Genomic DNA, 20,971 nt, shown 5'->3' on the forward strand with positions numbered 1-20,971 from the left:
CGTAGGAATTGTCCTTGAAAGGGCAGCTGCTGGGAGAGCTTTCTCAGCCCCACCCACCTCACAGGGTGTCTGTTGTGGGGCGGAGAAGATACAGGAGATTGGAAGCTGCTCTGAGTCTCTGATTCAGAGAGAAGGGCGGGGTATAAATCTGCAGTCTTTTTCTTCTCTTCTGTGCTGTCTTCCTTCTCCAAAGCGTCACCTACAGTCTACTCTTGTCTCTAATATATGCTTGACAGCTACATGGAGTGGCTGATATTCATCGATGTAAAAGTAATCTTCCGTGGATGGCATCTGATGCTGAGCAGAATTGATAACTTGATGCAAGAAGATGTAGAATGCTCTCAGTGCAGTTTCCCGGGACTAAACCTCTTTGAATAGACCTGAGTAGAATTAGGATGAACATGCTTAGGATAGCACCGTTGTCTCTTTACAGCATACGTTAAATATGCCTTTGCATTTTGTTTCCCTAAAAAAAGGTGTCATAAGAACAGCCTTGCCAAACATGGATAGAGAAGTCAAAGAACAATATCAAGTCCTCATTCAGGCCAAGGACATGGGAGGACAGCTGGGAGGGCTGGCCGGAACGACGACGGTCAACATCACCCTCACTGACGTCAATGACAATCCACCAAGATTCCCCAAGAGTAAGTTCAGTCAGGCAGCCATAATGTCCGCGATCAAAGTTAACGCCTTTGCTATCAATGTGGTCACTGGTTTAATGAATTTGCATGGAAGGGCAGAGGGAGGGGGTGTCAAGGTATGGATTTCCTAATCTGGAGCTGGCAAATATTTTGCTCAGTTTTGGTTTTTTTAAAATATATATATATGTTTTATTTTGTATTATAACTCCTGTTATTTCTCCATCTTACATTTCTACAATATCTTACATTCATCTTACGGATCCATCAATTATCTCCCTCCTCCCACCCATCCCAAATTGACCCTAATAGAACTCATTTATATTTGCAACCCCAGGCACACCCTTTGGAGCCTGAGCCTTATTTCATTACTGACCCCTCCTGTTTTGACCCATCCAATATATTTATACCACCTTGCCTTCATTTCTTCAGTCTCATCCTCTCCCTGCTTTCCTTGTTTTAGTAGTGATGACTTAATCCATTCGTATAAATAACCGTTCCATTTATCCAAAGTCCATTTCATGGCATCTTTCCAACCAAATGCTATGACAGCCTGGGCTGCCAAAAAATAATATTTTGCTCAGTTGTATGTTGGAGTGAGTGACATTGGGGTGGGTGGGAAAGGCCTGGACATTGAGGGGGGGGGGTGCTACATCGCTCTAAGGGTATCTAGGTGTTATCTCCTTGAATGAGATGCCTCTCTTTGTCTTAACCTGGGAGCTGCCCTCTGACCCCTCCGCTCTCTCTGTTGCACTTTGTTCCTTCTCACCTCACATGGCCTTCCATGGAGACACACGTCTTTGTGGGTCTCTCATTTAGAGCAGGGCTCCCCAACCTCCAGGTCGTGAACCGGTACCGGTCCGTGGCCTGCTAGCAACCAGGCTGTGAGTTGTATAACTCTCTCTCTCTCGGCTTGGCTTCGCGAACGAAGATTTAAGAAGGGTGCAATAGTCCACGTCTGCTGCAGGCTCGCTGGTGGCTGACAAGACCAATGTGGGACAGGCAGGTCCGGCCACAGCGGCTGCAGGGAAAAGTCTGATTTAGGGTTGGTGCTATAGCAGTGCGATTCTTCCTCAATCTATTTGTATAACTATTTGTATAAATATATTGTATAACTATTTATTTATAAATTACAATGTAGTAATAAGAAGAAGACATTGGATTTATATCTTGCCCTCCACTCTGAATTTCAGAGTCTCAGAGTGGCTCACAATCTCTTTCACCTCCCTTCCCCACAACAGACACCCTGTGAGGTGGGTGGGGCTGAGAGGGCTCTCACAGAAGCTGCCCTTTCAAGGACAACCTTTGCCAAAACTATGGCTGACCCAAGGCCATTCCGTCTCCTTTATCTCCCTCCCCCACAACAGACACCCTGTGAGGTGGGTGGGGCTGGAGAAGGCTCTCACAGCAGCTGCCCTTTCAAGGACAACCTCTGCCAGAGCTATGGCTAACCCAAGGCCATTCCAGCAGGTGCAAGTGGAGGAGTGGGGAATCCAACCCAGTTCTCCCAGATAAGAGTCCACACTCTTAACCACTACACCAAATTGGCTCTTTCAACCACCTTTTCAAGGACAACCTCTGCCAGAGCTATGGCTGACCCAAGGCCATTCCAGCAGCTGCAAGTGGAGGAGTGGGAATCAAACCCGGTTCTCCCAGATAAGAGTCCTCACCCTTAACCACTACACCAAGCACTTAAGAAATAAAGTGCACAATTGTATCATCCTGAAACCATCCCCCCCTCCATCTGTGGAAAATTTGTCTGCCACAAAACTAGTCCCTGGTGCCAAAAAGGTTGGGGACCACTGATTTAGAGACAATGCCCTCATTCTCCGACACACATAATGCTGGACAAGCCAGCCATTTGGGAAGTACTCGTTAGATTAAGCTTCTTTCTCTCTTTTCAACTGCAACCTGAATGTGAACTGGCTCTTCTTGAGTAAATGTAAGCTTTGCCTTTTTTGCGATATTCTTCTTGGGAGATTGGTTTATTGCATTTAGTATCTCACTTCTCTGAACGGGCAAAACTCTGCTGTATTAACCAAATATCCCAATATTATATAGATCGACTAATAGATGCAGCTTCCTAGGCCAGCTTTCAGAGAACAGCTTCCAATGTATGCAGTAATAGATCTCCTCCACTCCTCAGTCTCTAATGTCAGGTACTTCACAGTCTTCACCAGTCAATAGTCCTTCATTTATAAAGGTGTTTATTGATCATTGCAGTTGTTACAGGCAAGCAAGTCTTTTCTGAAACTGAAGTCTATGACCTCTGCCCACCTAGACATATCCCGGGTCCATCCGTTACACATGCAAAAGCAAAAGTGCCGAAATCTACCAATTTATGCCCCCCTATGCATTTGAAGCCCCCCTTAACTTGGAGAAATGAAATGATGAGAGTCTCTGGGAGTAGAGATAACAATGGCTGGCCTTGGAGCAACTCTGTGTCTAGTTCTCAGGGCCGAAAGGTCGGTTTGGTATAGTGGTTAAGGGTCAGTATGGTGTAGTGGTTAAGTGCGTGGACTCTTATCTGGGAGAACCGGGTTTGATTCCCTGCTCCTCTGTTTGCAGCTGCTGAAATGGCCTTGGGTTAGCCAGAGCTCTCACAGGGGGAGGGACGGTGGCTCAGTGGTAGAGCATCTGCTTGGGAAGCAGAAGGTCCCAAGTTCAATCCCTGGCATCTCCAAAAAAGGGTCCAGGGAAATAGGTGTGCAAAACCTCAGCTTGAGACCCTGGAGAGCCGCTGCCAGTCTGAGAAGACAATACTGACTTTGATGGACCAAAGGTCTGATTCAGTATAAGACATCTTCATATGTTCATATGTTCATAATTGTCCTTGAAAGAGCAGCTTCTGTCAGAGTTCTCTCAGCCCCACCTACCTCACAGGGTGTCTGCTGTGGGGGAAGAAGATAAAGGAGACTGTAAGCTGCTCTGAGACACTGATTCAGAGAGAAGGGCAGGGTATAAATCTGCAGCCTTCTTCTTCTTCTTGATGTGTTGCAGACACAACAGACTAAAGAGTAAAAACAGACAGATGACCACCAATCAGGGCCCAGAGATTACCATAGGTTACATACAGGCATAAATCTCACCCCACTAAATTCAAGGCAAGAGACACTCTTGACATCTAAGACATGTTAGTTCCATTAGCTTTGATAGTTTTTAAAGTGTTTTGTGTGTTCCCAGCGTTTTTGTCAAGTATGACTGTGCCTGCCATTAAAAATTGGGTGTCTTTTTTCATAGGTGGAGCAGCATCTTCTGATATGCCATAATTCCCAAAATTAAAGCATTTCTTTGTTCCATCAATGTGGTGTATGGGCTAATAAATGTGTATTGAAAGGGGCAAGGGAGCAAGCATGTAAGACATGAGCAGCCTTTACTACTTCAGGCAAAATTCAGGAAGAAGCCCAGACTTGCCCTCTGAGAAGGCTGTGCACTGCAAGCCATTCTGAATGTTATTTTTGCCTACAGAGACGCAAAGGGTCATGAAATAAAGCCCATAATTCATTCAGTGGCTTGTTCTAAACAACACGGCATCTTTAATATTGTGCTGTTTCCTGTTTCCTTGTGCCCTTTTCTGTGTCATCTGTGCATCCATGAAACAGTATTGTATTATTTTTATTTCCTTAGGTTTATATCCCACTCTTCCCACAAGTGGGCTCAAGGCAGGTAACAACAATAAATTACAAAAGCGAAAACAATTAGAAACCACAGAATCATAGAGTTGGAAGGGACCCCCAGGGTCATCTAGTCCAACCCCCTGCACAATGCAGGAACTTCACAGATACCTCCCCCTAAAACCACAGGATCTTTATTGCTGTCAGATGACCATCTAGCCTCTGTTTAAAAACCTCCAAGGAAAGAGAGCCCACCGCCTCCTGAGGAAGCCTGTTCCACTGAGGAACTGCTCTAATGGTCAGGAAGTTCTTCCTAATGTTGAGCCGGAAACTCTTCTGATTTAATTTCAACCTGTTTGTTCTGGTATGATCTTCTGAGATGACAGAAAGCAATTCTACACCATCATCTATATGACAGCCCTTCAAGTACTTGAAGATGGTGATCGTATCACCTCTCAGCCGCCTCCTCTCCAGGCTAAACATCCCCAGCTCCTTCAACCTTTCCTCATAGGACTTGGTCTCCAGACCCGTCACCATCTTCGTCGCCCTCCTCTGGACCCGTTCCAGTTTGTCTATATCCTTCTTAAAATGTGGTGCCCAAAGCTGAACACAATACTCCAGGTGAAGTCTTACCAGAGCAGAGTAAAGCAATACCATCGCTTAATGTGATCAACATAATTAAAAACAGTTTAAAAGATGGCTTGTACAGATTATAGTTCAACAGTCTTAAAGCTGGAAGTGGTTGGTGTCAAGAGTCACTCCATTTTGTTTCATTCCAGTTTGTTCCTCTTGCCATATGTATCCAATTTATACAATGCTACGCTTGTGCGTTCCTATGCTGCCTTTGAAGCATCCCGTCGCTTGCGGCTTATCTTGAGGGAGGGTGGCATGTCTGGGAATTGCCTAGTTAGTAAGCAACCAAGGTCGGGAACTGGAGGAGATGCAACCCACAAACTGATAACACCACCTGGGGTGACGAGAGCTTAATAGAAACCCCGCGCAAACCCCCACTTAGCTTGGCGCGCTTTGGCTTGAATTATAACGGTCAGGGCAAAGATTTATAAGCACTAGGAACTGGTGGGAAGGCCAGTTCCAACAACGTGTGTGTATGCCCATGAAGCTGGATTAAAGATCTTGAACTCTACTTGCCTTGTGCTTGTCTCTGGGTCTGACAGTTGGACCATATCTGAGCTATGAAGGTCTATCAGTAGCAGTGTAGAGTTTAATGCTGCAGCAGGGAGACCAACTGCTGGACGTCCACTGCTTCAATCAGAGGTCTGATGGAATAGCTCCATTTTGCAGGCATTGCAAAACTGGAGCTTGCAGGGCCCTGTTCTCAGTTGGGAACATGTTTCACCAGGCCGGGGCCAGGGCGAAAAAGGCCCTGGCCCAGGTTGAGGCTAAGCGAACATCCTTTGAACCAGGGACAGCCAGGTAGGGTTGCCAGGTCCAAGTTGGGAATCTTCTGGAGATTTGGGAGTGGAGCTCGGGAGGCCAGGAACCTCAGTGGGTTACAATGCCATAAAGTCCACCCTCCAAAGCAGCCATTTTCTCCACTGGAACTGATCTCTGTAGTTTGGAGATGAGCTGCGATTCTGTGGGATCCCCAGGTCACATCTGGAGGCTGGCATCCCTACAACATGTCTCCGTGGTACTCATGAATCAGCAAGAAAAAAAGAGAACCAAAGCCACTGAGAACACATCAATGGATATAAAGCAAAATGGTCAACTTTTACTCTGTTTCTTCTTCTTGAACTGCCCCCCTCCAAGAATTCAAACCAAGGTCTTCTTTTGTGGCAGATGCTGGAGCCGTTTAGCTTTTCCTCCGTCAGCACTTTGGACAGCTCCTGCTAGATCTTAAGGCCGGCCCCAAATATCCCTTTGCAATAGAGGTACTTAGCTTAATAGACTCACATTGAAATCCTAAGCGGATTTCCACCTTTCCGACTCCATTGAAGTCAATTGACTTTGGTGGATGTAATTCTGGGTTTAGGATTGCGCCGTCAGGCCTCGCAGAGTACAAAAGGTTCTATAAACGTACATGTCAAGCTCTCAATTTCTTTGTTCAACGAAGGCATCTTAAAAATACTTCTAGGGAACTAATCATATAGGATTTTACTTGTGAATCTAAACTGGTGTTCTCATTTTTGTGGCTGTTCTGCCGGGTCTTCCGTTCTGCTTGCCGTTGAAGTCACAAACCTTTCACCTCCATCGCATCAAATGTCACGGGAGCCCAGTAATAACTCTGTCACTCTTTGTGAGAACAGAGGAGAGAAGTATTTGAGGCACAGACTGGTAACAAAAAAGTAATATTAGAAAACCAAAAAGTGGCTTTTAGTGATCCTGCTATTGAATGCTGCAGAATGCTTTGTTGAATCGCAGAGAGTTTAATCAGGGAATGCCCTTCAGTGGGAAATAAGGAGACCTTTTTTTTTGTATTTCACGTAGGAAACGGATATCATGCTATAATAGTGATTGGGGTAGATGAAACGTGTTGCGCTACAAATAGGAGCAAGTTCTAGGCTAGGCTGGCAGTGACAGAACTTGGTGGGTCGAATTCGTAATAGGTATTTTTCCCCCCATGGAGTCCACCACTCGTAACCGCACTGGGAAGGAAGGTGGCACGATATAACCTGATCCCATCAGATCTCAGAAGCCAAACAGGGTTGGTGCTTGGAGGGAGGTCACCAAGGAAGACTCTGCAGAGGAAGGCAATGGCAAGCCCCCTCCACTTCTCACTTAGAATCATTGAGTTGGAAGGGATCTCCAGGGTCATCTAGTCCAACCCCCTACACAATGCAGGGATCTTACAAGCATCTCCCCCTAAATTCACAGGATCTTCATTGCTGTCAGAGGCCATCCAGCATCTGTTTAAAAACCTCCAAGGAAGGAGAGCCCGCCACCTCTCGAGGAAGCCTGCTCCACTGAGGAACTGCTCTAACAGTCTGGAATTTCTTCCTAGTGTTGAGTTGGAAACCCTTTTGATTAAATTTCAACCAATTGGTTCTGGTCCTACCTTCTGGAACCACAGAAAACAATTCTACCCCATCCTCTAGATGACAGCCCTTCAAGTACTTGAAGATGGTGATCGTATCACCTCTCTGTCACCTTCTCTCCATGCTAAAAATCCCCAACTCCTTCAACCTTTCTTCATATGACTGCCTGAAAAGCCCCTTGGTGTGGTCACCATAAATCACCTGGGACTTGATGACAATTTATGCACACACATTTTTATATTCATATCCATTTAATTTCAAAGGCTTTGTTCATTTTGCTATACCCCTCATTGCATTTGCTCATTTTCACAATTGTAATCTTTTTGTTTGTTTGTTTCCGTTGGTTTCAATTGGAAACATTTCTGTCTGTAACATCCTAGGGAGTTGGCTCCTAGGGAGAGGGAAGCACTTTTTTTTGTCAATTTCCCCCTCCCACATTATATCTCCAATTCCTACCTCATAGTGTTTTGGGGGGGTCCCCCAGATCCCCAGGAATAACATTTCGGGGTCCTTTGTGCCTCCAGCCCGAGGAGGGAGATGGAGAAGCCCACCAATGGAAATCGTTTCATAGACAATAAATGTTGGGCAAAATCCAAGCCGGTGTTTTCTATCTTATTTAAATAACATTATCTGGAATTGTACTTCTTATCCAAAGGATCCCTCACACCGGGCTTCAGTCGCAGTTAGATCAACAATTAAAGGCAAAAGTGTCACATGAAGTAAACTGCAGTCATTAATTCGTGTTATGTCCCCATTCACAATTTTTTGGTGTTAATAAACTTGACAAATGGCACTTCTTATTTTGTCCCCCCCCCCAACTCATCTGGAAATGAATCCACCCCACCCCCCCGCCCCAATTCTTAACTCCAGTCTGTGTTCTAACATTTAATAAGGCACGAATAAAATTCTATTGCTTCAATGTATGCAAAAGAATTAGGATGAGTTCCATCTCCAGTTCGTAAAGAATTTCTCCTAATGCCAGTTAAAAGACTGAACAGGATCAAATTGCTGGCTGTTGTCCCTGTTTGTAATCTGCATGGGCAAGGTTTTATTACTACGCAGAAGGTCTTAAATTTAAAATCTCTATTGCCTAGTTTTTAACAGAGGCCATATTTTGAACTGAAGAATGACTGAAGGAGTCCTGATGATACGGTTCTAAGGGCAGCGGGAAGAGGCAGGGAGGAGAAAGGGGGGGGGCAAGGCATACAGAGACCCTGGTGGTGTAAAACAGGTCTCAGCTTTATTGATTACAGCTGCTGGAGCATTGGCGCATCATGGGGCACAGAAGAGAGCTCAAGTGCATTCGTAAGAACATCAGAGAAAATAAGAGAAGCTATGTTGGATCAGGCCAATGGTCCATCCAGTCCAACACTCTGTGCCACACAGTGGCTGAAAACCAGGTGCCATCAGAAGGTCCATTAGTGGGGCCAGGACACTAGGAGCCCTCCTACTGTTATCTCCCACAAGCACCAAGAATACAGAACATCACTGGGCCAGGCAAAGTGTTCCATCTAAACCATGTGGCTATTAGTCACTGAAGGACCTCTGCTACAAATGTTTATCTCCTGAAGCTGTCTCTTCTGTCCTATCTCATCCAGGAAGGAATGGGCTGACTTGGCCATTTGGTCTCTCCCTCACACCAATTCTTCATCACATCATTAGATTTTAAGCTGCTGCCCCGTATCCTTCCATTCATCTCAGGGAAAATATGAGTTTTTCGTCCAGTCTAAGGAGCCTTCCTGAAACCCAGGTGGCCTTTTCCTCTGGCAGAAGAGCCACAAGTGGCAGAACGTTCCTTAGGCTGGAGGAGGACTTTCAACTTCGCTGAACAGGGAGATGAGGTACCAGCCGTTGGCCGTTCCTTGTATTGCAGAACGGCTGCCATTCCAATATGGCCATCTTCCCAAATGTATTGGCATTTTCTGAAATGGGGAAACCCCATGGAGCATGTGGATGACACTGCTGCTTTCATCCCAGTGCTGGGTTAAATCCCTTACATCTGATCTCCTGGAAGTAGGATGAGATACGAGTGTGATACTTGTAAATAAATCATGGTGTCTTACACAACTGGCCTGAAAAAAAATCAGTAATCAGCAGCAGTACAGGTTTATGCAGTTATTCCAGTGCAAGCCCAGTAAAATCAAGAGATAAAAAGGTCAAGGTAGTCCCCTGTGCAAGCACCAGTTGTTTCTGACTTTGGGATGACATCACACCTCAATGTTTTCACGGTAGACTTTTGACGGGGTGCTTTGCCATTGCCTTCCCCAGTCCTCTACGCTTCCCCTCTGCATGGGATCCTATTTGGGGCTTTTTTTTAGCAAGAACACACAGGAATGCAGTTCTGGCTGGTTTGGTGTCAGGGGGTGTTGCCTAAAATGCAAATGAATTCCTGCTGGGCATTTTCTACCAAAAAAAAAAAAAAAGCCCTGTGTGAAACAGTGGTGATGTCAGGGTGTGTGGCCTGATATTGCAAGTGAGTTCCTGCTGGGCTTTTTCTACCAAAAAAGCCCTGATCTTACTGTAAGTCACCCCCTCTATCCAAGATGGCCTTTTCAACCATTGCCTGTTTTAACATGGGAAAAGAGGCAGAAGAAGCAGTACCATGACAAACACCTGCATAAGCCTCAACCAGGGGTGGAATTCTAGCAGGAGCTGCTTTGCATATTAGGCCACACACCGCTGATGTAGCCAGTCCTCCTGGAGCTTACAAAAAAGAGCCTTGGAAGCTCTTGAAGGATTGGCTGCATCAGGGGTGTGTGGCCTAATATGAAAAGCAGCTCCTGCTAGAATTCCACTCCTGGCCTCAACCATTTTGACAGCTGGAGGCCCAACAGAATGGTGTTGGGCTTGCTGTCAAGTCACAGCTGACCGACAATGACTGGGTTGTCATCAATATGCGGATGACACCCAGCTCTATCTGCTAATGGATGGCCGGCCTGACTGCGTCCCAGTGAATTTAGACCGGGCACTGCAGGCCGTGGCAACTTGGCTTAGGCTGAGTGGGTTGAAGCTGAACCCGACGAAGACAGAGGTCCTTTGTGTGGGGCGCAGCGCTCTGGGAAGGGAAATACCTCTCCCGGTTTTTGACGGTGCGCCGCTGAAAGTGGCGGGCCGGGTCAAGAGCCTGGGAGTCCTACTGGAGCCTTCACTATCAATGGAGGCCCAGGTAGCGGCCACTGCCAAGTCGGCATTTTTCCACCTGAAGCGGGCAAGGCAGCTGGCTCCTTTCCTGGAGCGCCGGGACCTGGCAACAGTGATCCACGCGACGGTCACCTCAAGACTAGACTACTGCAATGCCCTCTACATGGGGCTGCCTTTGTGTCGAACCCGGAAGCTGCAGCTAGTGCAGAACGCAGCAGCCAGGCTGTTATTAGGACTCCCGAAATGGGAGCATATACAGCTGGGGCTGCGTGAACTGCACTGGCTGCCAGTTACATACCGGGTCTGATACAAAGTGCTGGTTATTACCTTTAAAGCCCTATATGGCCGAGGACCTGCCTACCTGAGGGACTGTCTCTCCCCATATGAGCCCCAAAGAGCACTGAGGTCAGCAGGGAAGAACACGCTGACTATCCCTGGGCCAAAGGAGGCAAAATTACAGAGTACACGGGCACAGGCCTTCTCTGTTATAGCCCCGTGCCTTTGGAATCAACTTCCGGAGGAGGTACGGGCCCTGCGGAATTTGGACCAATTCCGCAGGGCCTGTAAGACCATCCTTTTCAAGCAGGCTTTTGTAGACGTTGATAGGATGGCTGTTTAATCCACCAATGATTTATCTAGTGACCCCTGCCATAATATAAGTGTACAGAATAACATCAGGAAGATCACCGCCGTTTAAATTATGGAATGACCCAGACATTCGAACTGGTTTTAGATTGTTGTTTTAGAAGAAGAAGAAGAAGATATTGGATTTATATCCCGCCCTCCACTCCGAAGAGTCTCAGAGCGGCTCACAATCTCCTTTATCTTCCTCCCCCACAACAGACACCCTGTGAGGTGGGTGGGGCTGGAGAGGGCTCTCACAGCAGCTGCCCTTTCAAGGACAACCTCTGCCAGAGCTATGGCTGACCCAAGGCCATTTCAGCAGGTGCAAGTGGAGGAGTGGGGAATCAAACCCGGTTCTCCCAGATAAGAGTCCGCACACTTAACCACTACACCAAACTGGCTCTCCAGTTGTATAATTTCAATGTTGTTTTAAATCACCTATATTGTATATTCTATATTGTATAATTTTATTGAACTGTTGTTAGCCGCCCTGAGCCTGCCTAGGCGGGGAGGGCGGGATATAAATAAAATTTATTATTATTATTATTATTATTATTATTATTATTATTATTATTATTATTATTATTATTATTATTATGACCCTGTAGACTTGTCAAGTCAAGAGAGCTTCAGAGGTGGTTTGCCACTGCCGGCCTCTGTGTAACAACCCTGGGCTCCTTGGTGGTCTCCCATCCAAGGACTAACCTGTGCCAACCCTGTTTAGTTTCCAAGAGATTATGGGACCAACAGAATAGCTTTTGCAATAATAAGATCACTTCAAATCCTGCTTCACCTGATTTCCAACTGGCTTAATCTGTGACCGATTTCTCACTAGGCTTGTTCCGGTCTCGGAACCCTTTTCCCCCCAGCACTTCTGTCTGATCTCGCACAAGCTGCTGCGGTGCTGCAACTTGCCCCGCCTCTTTCCTGTGGCAAGCAGAAATTGGTTTTCAGAGGATCTTGCTTGCCTTGGGAAAGAGGCGGGGCAAGTCACAGCCCGTCAGCAGCTTGTGCAAAATCAGAAGCACCAGGGGGGAAAGGGCTCCAAGACTGAAACAAGCCTAGTGAGAAATCAGTCTGTCTTTTTCAGGAGAAAACTGTATGGTTTTTCAGGAGGAAACTGTATGATTAGCTGGAGTAATTTACACGTTGTGGAATTGGATAACTTAAGTGAAGTGACTAATTCATGTTTTGCAGCATTTTTTTGTTTTTTGTAAGGCGGTTTCTTCGTTTGATTCCTCCTTTTGGTAATGAGAGAAAGAGTGCAAAAGTAGTTGAGGCAGGCAATCCATTATTTTTCAAGTAGTGTATACTCACTGGAATCGGTTGCTCCACTGTTTTATTTTAATACCAGCTATGACCGACAGATCAGGATCATAAAAGGAAAAAGAGGTCACCAAGAGCTTAGCTAGCATATGGTTGTCTTTATAGTGCCAGCCAATAAGAATTAATTAATTATTGTAGGGCACTGTTTGTAGAATAGTAAATCCTAAAATTGTCCGGCAGCCACCAGTACTGAAATAAGAGCAGTGAAATAATAGCTCATCTTAATATGGAAGGGGAAAATTGAGTCCCCCCCCCCCTTAAAATCTAGGTTAGGTATTCCTTGAGTGTCTGATGCATCCATAACTCATCCCCTCCCCCTACTATTTTTTACTGGCAATTGCCAGCAATTCAGGTAGAGAGCAGCTTTATCAAAAATAATTTCTGAGTTAATAAAGGGTTTATGGTTCACCCAGATCTTGTCCAGAATGGCTGACTGATTTCAAATGGGAACGGCAATTGATTGGAAAGTGTTTGTGTAGAAAAGAAAATGAATGGGGAGTGGGGTGGTTTATGGGATTATTAAAAAGACACACAGCCTCTCTCACCTATCAGAGCCCTGCTTTTCTAGACGACTGCCTGATGCCCCTGCAAAAGTTCTCAGACATTGAGCTCAGTTACTCCTGGACTCTCACAGGCATTGCAGAAGGTCCGGGCTTTAACACACGGAGTTGGGTAATAACAGAAGGGAGTGGTGCTCAGACGTTACCTGTACTTAAGCTATGAACTTCAGAAGGGGGAGGGAGACAGTTTCAGATCCTTTATCCAGGTTTTTCTTCCCATGCTCCATCAGGTCTTTTGAGCATCCTTCACCTGCTGTACTGATGCAGTCTGGTTATTTGCCTTGACCAGCAAGTAATTTATTTATTTCAAATATTCACATGGTCCCCTTTCTTTGGAGCGTCTCAGGACTCAAAGTAGGCAACAACAATGTAAAAACCGTGTTTTAACATACAAACATTTTCACAACAGACACACATACAAAATTAAAACCAGTCTGTAAGCAGTGCCTTATGCCACCCACCCATGGTGTGGCTCAGCGGGCAGCATGTCAGACTCGCATCCAGGAGACCCAAGTTCAAATCCCCACTTGAGCCAATGGAAGCTTGCTGGGTGACCTCGGGCTGGCCACATGCTTTTAGCCAAATCTTCCTCACAGGATACTTGTGAGGAAAAAATGCAGAAGAGGAGGAGAAAAAGAACTTGGATTTATCCCCCACCCTACACTCTGCATCTCAGTCTCAGAGTGGCTTACAGTCTTCTTTACCTCCCCCCTCCCCACAACAGACACCCTGTGTGGTAGGTGGGGCTGAGAGAGCTCACCCAGAAGCTGCCCTGAGCCACGGACCCTTCGTGATTCCTGTTTCACACCTTTCAGGTATTATGCATTTTGGAGAAGGACTTCTGAGGAAGAGAGACAGCACAAGCTCTTGGGCAAAGGTCTCCTTTGCACCCTCCATCTTGCCACCTATGCTCAAACCCAAACATCACATGAAAACAAGTCCATGGAATCTCTCCTGCAAAGGCCAGTGCCAGATTAAACCCTGTAGAGATCCTGAGGCAGTGCAAATTTCAGAGGGCCCCTCGCAAAGTATCTCCCAATATCTTCCGCAGGGACCTTTCCAAAAGCCCCTTTGACAAACTTCAGGGGAGGAACAGAGAGAGGCAAACCGGTCCAGGGCCTCTAAAGGCACGGGAGCTCATGGACCGATGCCTACTCGGCCTGTTTGTTAATCCAGCCATGCTACAACCCCTTTCCCCCAGTCATTTCTGCCTCAGTGGGATCTCTTCTTCACCCAAAGGGTGATTAATGTGGAATTCACTGCCACAGGAGGTGGTGGCGGCTACAAGCATAGCCAGCTTCCAGAGGGGATTGGATCAACATATGGTACAAAGGTCCATCAGTGGCTGTGAGCCACAGCGTATTGTTGGAACTCTCTTTCTGGGGCAAGTGATGCTCTAATTCTTGGTGCTTGGGAGGGGCAACAGTGTGAGAACTTCTAGTGCCCTGGCCCAACTGGTGGACCTCCAGATGACACCTGGGTTTTTTGACTACTGTGTGACACAGAGTATTGGACTGGATTAGCCATTGGGCTGATCCAACATGGCTTCTCTTATGTTCTTATGTGACACAGAGTGTTGGACTGGATGGGCCATTGGCCTGATCCAACAGGGCTTCTCTTATGTTCTTATGTGACACAGAGTATTGGACTGGATGAGCCATTGGGCTGATCCAACATGGCTTCTCTTATGTTCTTATGTGACACAGAGTGTTGGACTGGATGAGCCATTGGGCTGATCCAAGATGGCTTCTCTTATGTTCTTATGTGACACAGAGTGTTGGACTGGATGGGCCATTGGCCTGATCCAACAGGGCTTCTCTTATGTTCTTATGAGACACAGAATGTTGGACTGGATAGGCCACTGGCCTGATCCAACAGGGCTTCTCATATGTTCTTATGTGACACAGAGTATTGGACTGGATGAGCCATTGGGCTGATCCAACATGGCTTCTCTTATGTTCTCAGTCTCTCACCCACTGAAATCGAGCACCTCTGGTTGGGGAAGTGGTCGCTTGGGGAAAGCAATGGCTAGAGAAGGGTTCTGACATTCTTTTATGCTTTAACTTGGACCCCCTTTCTACAGTTTTACATGAATTCTACACAATGTGCATTGCGACACATGGGTCATGAGCACTGGCTCATGTTCTTCACCCAGTGACGAGCCTAGATGTGTGAACTGTTCCAAGACTGCTGTTTTTTGGCTCGTCTAGTTATATGCATTTCAGCCTCACGATACTTGTTATTTGAAAGTCCAACATTTCCCCACTCTATGAAAATTCCATTAACCTCGCAAGCGTTAGATGTTCCATAGAGGGAAGGGAGGGAAGTAAAGCAGGGAACATAATGAAATTTGACATTTTCCCCCAGTCACTGTTGCCTTTTGGAGAACTTCAGCTTAGCACGAGGCAATTTGTGCATGTGTAAATTACAGTGTGTTTCCTTTAAGTAAATCAAGCGTGTGTGACATTTGAATTCGGCTTGCCCTTTTCAGTGGTCTTGATTTGACTCTTACCTATATGACCACAGTTACAAATCAAGACCTTGCACAAATACAATGCTTCCATTACCATTGGCTGGGAGGCCCCAGGAGCAAAATTATTTCCCACACATCATGTTACCCCTTGCATGGTTGCATCTCTGAATCCTTCCTCCTGTTCCAAAAGCTAAACATTTACAACAGAGCAGGAAGCTCAGAGAACATGCAGGATTCCACACTGGAAACAGTCGATTTCTATCGTTTGGAATACCTTTGTAGAGCCCTGTAGGCCCCTCTAGTCCACCTCCATAATCCCTGTGAGGAGGCCAGTCTCGGGGACCTGCTCACAGGGCCCTTTAAAGGTTATACCAAAGAAGGAGGCAGAGCTCTGCTACTTTCCCCCACATTAGCTGCCACCAGACTGGAAATTCAAGTTCCAGGGCCCAGTCCACCCTGTTCCCTTAGTAGGGTCAATAATCCCCAAATGAACAAAGAGATACTTTGTTTAGAAGGTACTAAATACTTTGTTAGTATTTAGAAGGGTGACCTCCAAAGAATACCAGGGTCATGATGCAGAGGCAAGCAATGGCATACCAGCTCTGAAATGTCCCTTAAAAAACCCCCACAAGTCTAACTCACCACATAATGGTACAGAATGCTAAAGGAACTACTAGCTACCAGACAATCTTAGGATCTCCTGGGTGTACCACGCACAAATGCCATATTATAATTATTAAGTCTGGGATACTGATCCACACCTTATCATATCCCGTCTGGTGACCATATCAGCACTTGTGATATCCTTTGTTTATTTCAAATAGATTCATTTATTAAGACCTAGAGATGCTTGCAAGACAGGTAACTGAAAGAACGGAAGAATCAAAGCACATACAGAGATATATAATGGGGGTTCACAGCCGTTACTATTTGGTGGGCACTCCTACTTTAAGGGTCAAATGTTACTATAATAAACAACAAAAGAGGAAGGACTGCATATCTAAGAGATAAGGACGTTTGAAGTTACTAGAGCATTCGTTCTCACACTTGTGAGACATGACAGTGTTCCATGAGAATCTAAACATCCCCCAGCCAGATGGCCCTGGCTATTAAGTAGTAAATACCACAGTTCAGTTTCTAAGGGAAAACATATGCTGGAGCTTGACAGAGGAGGAAAATATGCCAGACATATTGTGGTGTAATATCAAATCAACCACTAGAGGGAGCAAAATACCTGTGGAATAGAAAGAAAAATACTGAAGCAAACGGAACACACAAGCAAGAAGGAGGATGCAGAAAAGACCAAAATCTTTCTTGCTTCTTCTTCTTCTTCTTTTAATTGAACATCAATGTTTGCTTCTGGGATGCACAAGATGGGCAATTTTTATTTCTTTATGTTCAGCTACTAACTGATTTCCTGCAGATTTAAATTGAAGGTTTTTATGCTGGGCATAAAAGTGCTGCAGTATCGAATCAAGCAGGACAGGAAGAAAACCCTGAAGCAACAGGAACACCCCAGCGAGGGAAATGAGAATGGGGGGGGGGGGATTTTCCAGGACTTTTTTAGTAGAAAAAGCACAGCAGGGACTCATTTGCACATTAGGCCACATCCCCTGACATCACCATTGTTTCACACAGGGCTTTTTAGTAGAAAAAAACCAGCTAGAACACATTTGCGTATTAGGCCACCCCACTGACACCAAGCCATCCAGAACTGTGTTCCTGTGCGTTCCTGCTAAAAAAAAAGACCCTGCTTTTTTCTAAAAGCGATGGAATGAGTACAGAGTTCACTCTGCTGTTACAAGCTAAGCTTCAGCAGTCTTCTGAACGAATTACCCAAGCTGCTTGCTTTCTCACCTACTAGCCTGTTGCTGCCTTCTGATTTCCCGCCTGTTCCTTCTTTTCTGTTTTTGCATGATCAAAGTCTTTTTTCTGTTCATTCATTGACTTCTGTGAATGACAGACCCGGCTTGCCAGCGTGTGCATCGGACTACATCTTTGAAACATGTCCCTGTATCCCGATTGGCTCCTTTTTCTTTTTCCCAATAAGATGGTGCTTTCTGAGCGACACCGTTGTTGAAATGTCAAGGGCAAAACAAAATTGGTTTGCTTTACTGCAGTTTGGTGCTCTGTACCCATATTACCTTGACCATTTCATTGGAAAATATGTGGGTGAAACTCGGTTTAGGGACTTTTCATTTTGAATCCTCCGTGCTTATAACATCACCGCTGACCTGCTTGCATTTCATACTTCTTTCTTTTGGTCCATTTGTTGTTTTAGTCCCTTTGCCTGCATCAGAGGATTCCGGCACACCAAGCTGAACATACTTTACTGACTCTGAGAGAGGACAGGTTTTGAGGGTGAGGGGAGGCTTGTAACCTTCTGGAGCAGGGGTGGCCAAACTTCCTTAACGTAAGAGCCGCATAGAATAAATGTCAGATGTTTGAGAGCCTCAAGACATAAACGTCAGATGTCTGAGAGTCACGAGACATGACGTGAATGTCAGATGTCTGAGAGAAAGGGAAGGAGGGAGGGAAGGGTGGGATTGGAAATGAAGCAACTTTAAATGCATTCTCCAAACTGTCAGCTGGCTTGGCTTGGAGAAGTGATTTAAAGAGACAAATGCCTTCTTTAAAGTGATTTAAGGAGACAATTGCCACCAAGAGTCAGTTTGGTGTAGAGGTTAAGTGTGCAGACTCTTATCTGGGAGAACCGCGTTGGATTCCCCACTCCTCCACTTGCACCTGCTGGAATGGTCTTGGGTCAGCCATAGCTCTCATAGGAGTTGTCCTTGAAAGGTTAGTTGCTGTGAGAGCCCTCTCAGCCTCACCCATCTCACAGGGTGCCTGTTGTGGGGGAGGAAGATAAAGGAGATTGTGAGCCGCTCTGAGACTCTTGAGTGGAGGGTGGAAGATAAATCCAGTGTCTTTTTCTTCTCTAGGCCAGCCAACGGGGCAGTGCAGGCTCCAAGAGCCACGCAATATGTGTGGAAGAGCCACATGTGGCTCCCGAGCCACAGTTTGGCCACCCCTGTTCTGGAGAGTGGTGTATTAATTGTCAGGGTCTTTCCCACTAAGCCTCTAAATCCCAGAGCCTGGAGGCAACATCAGGGGAACGCCTCAAACACCTCGATGGGCAAAGAGCCACAGGAACCCACCCATTTTCTGCAAAAAAAACCCCCCACATTAAAATGGCAACTTTGGAGGATGGATTCTGTGGCGTTATAACCTTTGGAGGTCCCTCCCCTCTCCAAACCCTGCTGTCTCCAGGCTCCCAAATCTCCAGAGAGTGACGAAAATGTGGAATTCTCTGCTAGAGGCTGTAATGGCAGCCACAGGAATAAACAACTTGAAATGGCAATTAGGGAGATTTGTGGAGGAGAAGTCTGTCAATGGCCCCGAGCCCTGGTGACTGAGGGGAACCTCCACATTAAGAGGCACTAATCCTCTGAATCCCAAAGCCAGGTGGCAACCTCAGGGGAAGGCCTCAGCCTCTCTGCCCTGTTGTTGGCCCTCCGGAGGAACTGGTTGGCCACTGTGAGTCAGGATGCTGGACTAGATGGACCACTGGCCTGAGCCAGCAGGGCTCTTCTTATGTCCTTAAGTATGGCGGCCAACAGCAATATGAGGCCTGAAGTTTCTAGGGTCAGAATTTAGAAAGGTCAGAGGACAGGGCCTAGAGATCAAGTGACGGAACTGAGTGATAAAAGAGCACAACTGAGCAGCAAGATGGAATCCATTGAGGTGGGCTTTTATCTCTCCAGTGTTGTACTATGAGTCTTTTACTTGTAGAATGAGTATGTCTGTGTGTGTGGGGGGGTCCATTTCCAGTGATCATTAGTTACTGGGAGGGGTTGCAAATACAGTAGAAGGCAGAGATGGGATACAGGATGATCTTGACAGGCTGAAAAATTGGGCCGGAAAAAAATATGAAAAGTTCAGCATTTAGGTCGGAAAAATCCAATTCATAATTATAGGATGGAAGAGACTTGTCTTGGCAGTAGGATGTGCGAAAAGAATCTACGGGTCGTAGTGGACCACATGCTGAACATGAGTCATCGCTCAGTGTGATGCGATAGCTAAAAAAAGGCAAATGTGATTTTGGGCTGTATCAGCAGAAGTATAGTGTCCAGGTCACATGAAGTCTGCTCTGGTTAGACCTCACCTGGAGTATTGTGTTCAGTTTTGGGCACCGCATTTTAAGAAGGATATAGACAAGCTGGAGCAGGTCCGGAGGAAGGCAGTGGAGATAGTGAGGGGTCTGGAGACCAAGTCCTAAGAGGAAAGGTTGAAGGAGCTGAGCATGTTTAGCCTGGAGAGGAGGTTGTCAAGCATGACTAATTCTGATCAATAACTGATGGGTTCCTGGTCTGCCACAAGCAGGCCTGGGTAAGATCACACTGAACTAAATGCTGCTAGTTGATTATCCTTTCCTGGCCCCTCTTTGTTTTATGGCTGTTAATTACTGAGACCAAAGCAATCAGCACCTTCCCATGAATCCTCTTGCGGGAGGAAGCGCCATCTGGGCGATGCAAGGCCGAATGCCTGATAACACCCTGGGAATGTATGTAGTTTTGATACTTATGTGTGAATGCTCCCCTGCTTCCCCTCCCCGTAGGGATCCCCTTGAAGTGCACCTTAAAACTTATGTATCAATGTATTGATTTTATTCTTCTCAAGCCAAGGCTTGAGCCACAGTAACGGTCTATCAATAAACGCAGTCTTTGTAAACTTCGACTCGTCATTAAATCCGTCTGCTTGACAGAGGTGGCTGAGAGGTGATATGATCACCATCTTCAAGGACTTGAAGGGCTGTCATCTAGAGGATGGTGTGGAATTGTTTTCTGTGGCCCCAGAAGGTAGGACCAGAACCAATGGGTTGAAATTAAATCAATAGAGTTTCAGGCTCAACATTAGGAAGAACTTCCTGAGCACTGTATTGAGCACTGAATTGTATTCTGTTCCAGCTAAACATTAGGAAGAACTTCCTGACAGAGCAGTTCCTCAGTGGAACAGGCATCCTCAGGAGGTGGTGGGCTCTCCTTCCTTGGAGGTTTTCAAGCAGAGGCTGGATGGCCATCTGACAGCAGTGCTGATACTGTGAATTAGGTAGGTCATGTGAAGAAGGGCAGGAAGGGTTGTATTAGTGCTTAGTTCTTGTAGCCCTTTCTTACACACCCAGGGAAATGCTGATTGCCACTTTGGGGGCAGTCAGCAATTTTTCTCTACACAAGTTTGGCTAAGGATCCTGGAGTTTTCTTCCCTGGTCATGGAGAAAAAGTCCCTGGGGGTGTATGTGTGTTGGAGGGGAGTATTTGTGAAATTCCTGATTTGTGCAGGGGGTGTCAAGCATAGGTATTTCAAATAACCTAGCAACTGTTGAATACAAAGTCTTAGTTTATTGATAATCCATGTTGCTCAAGGTGCAGCACCTTGAAAGTGATACAGAGTTGCTCATAGCAAGGTGTTTTTAGGATTACATCAAAGAGTATGGGAAAGATAGCTTCAAGACAAGTGTGAACTGTTACAACTAAGCAAAGCCCTATCTTGAGGTTGAAAACTTCCCTCGGTCTCACACCATTCTTACATGCAGTTGATA

At 46.0% G+C, this 20,971-nt stretch overlaps 1 protein-coding gene across 1 annotated transcript in view; it reads left to right on the forward strand.

Moving 5' to 3' along the window:
* The window catches only part of CDH12 (cadherin 12), a 1,126,549-nt gene that overhangs the window by 1,025,923 nt on the left and 79,655 nt on the right, over positions 1-20,971 (forward strand). Inside the window, exon 7 of the mRNA XM_060244300.1 lies at positions 477-644. Coding sequence (XP_060100283.1) covers positions 477-644 — 168 coding nt within the window. The remainder of the gene's footprint in view (positions 1-476; positions 645-20,971) is intronic.

This window comes from Heteronotia binoei, chromosome 7, assembly GCF_032191835.1.
Source record: "Heteronotia binoei isolate CCM8104 ecotype False Entrance Well chromosome 7, APGP_CSIRO_Hbin_v1, whole genome shotgun sequence".
NCBI classification, from domain to species: domain Eukaryota; kingdom Metazoa; phylum Chordata; class Lepidosauria; order Squamata; family Gekkonidae; genus Heteronotia; species Heteronotia binoei.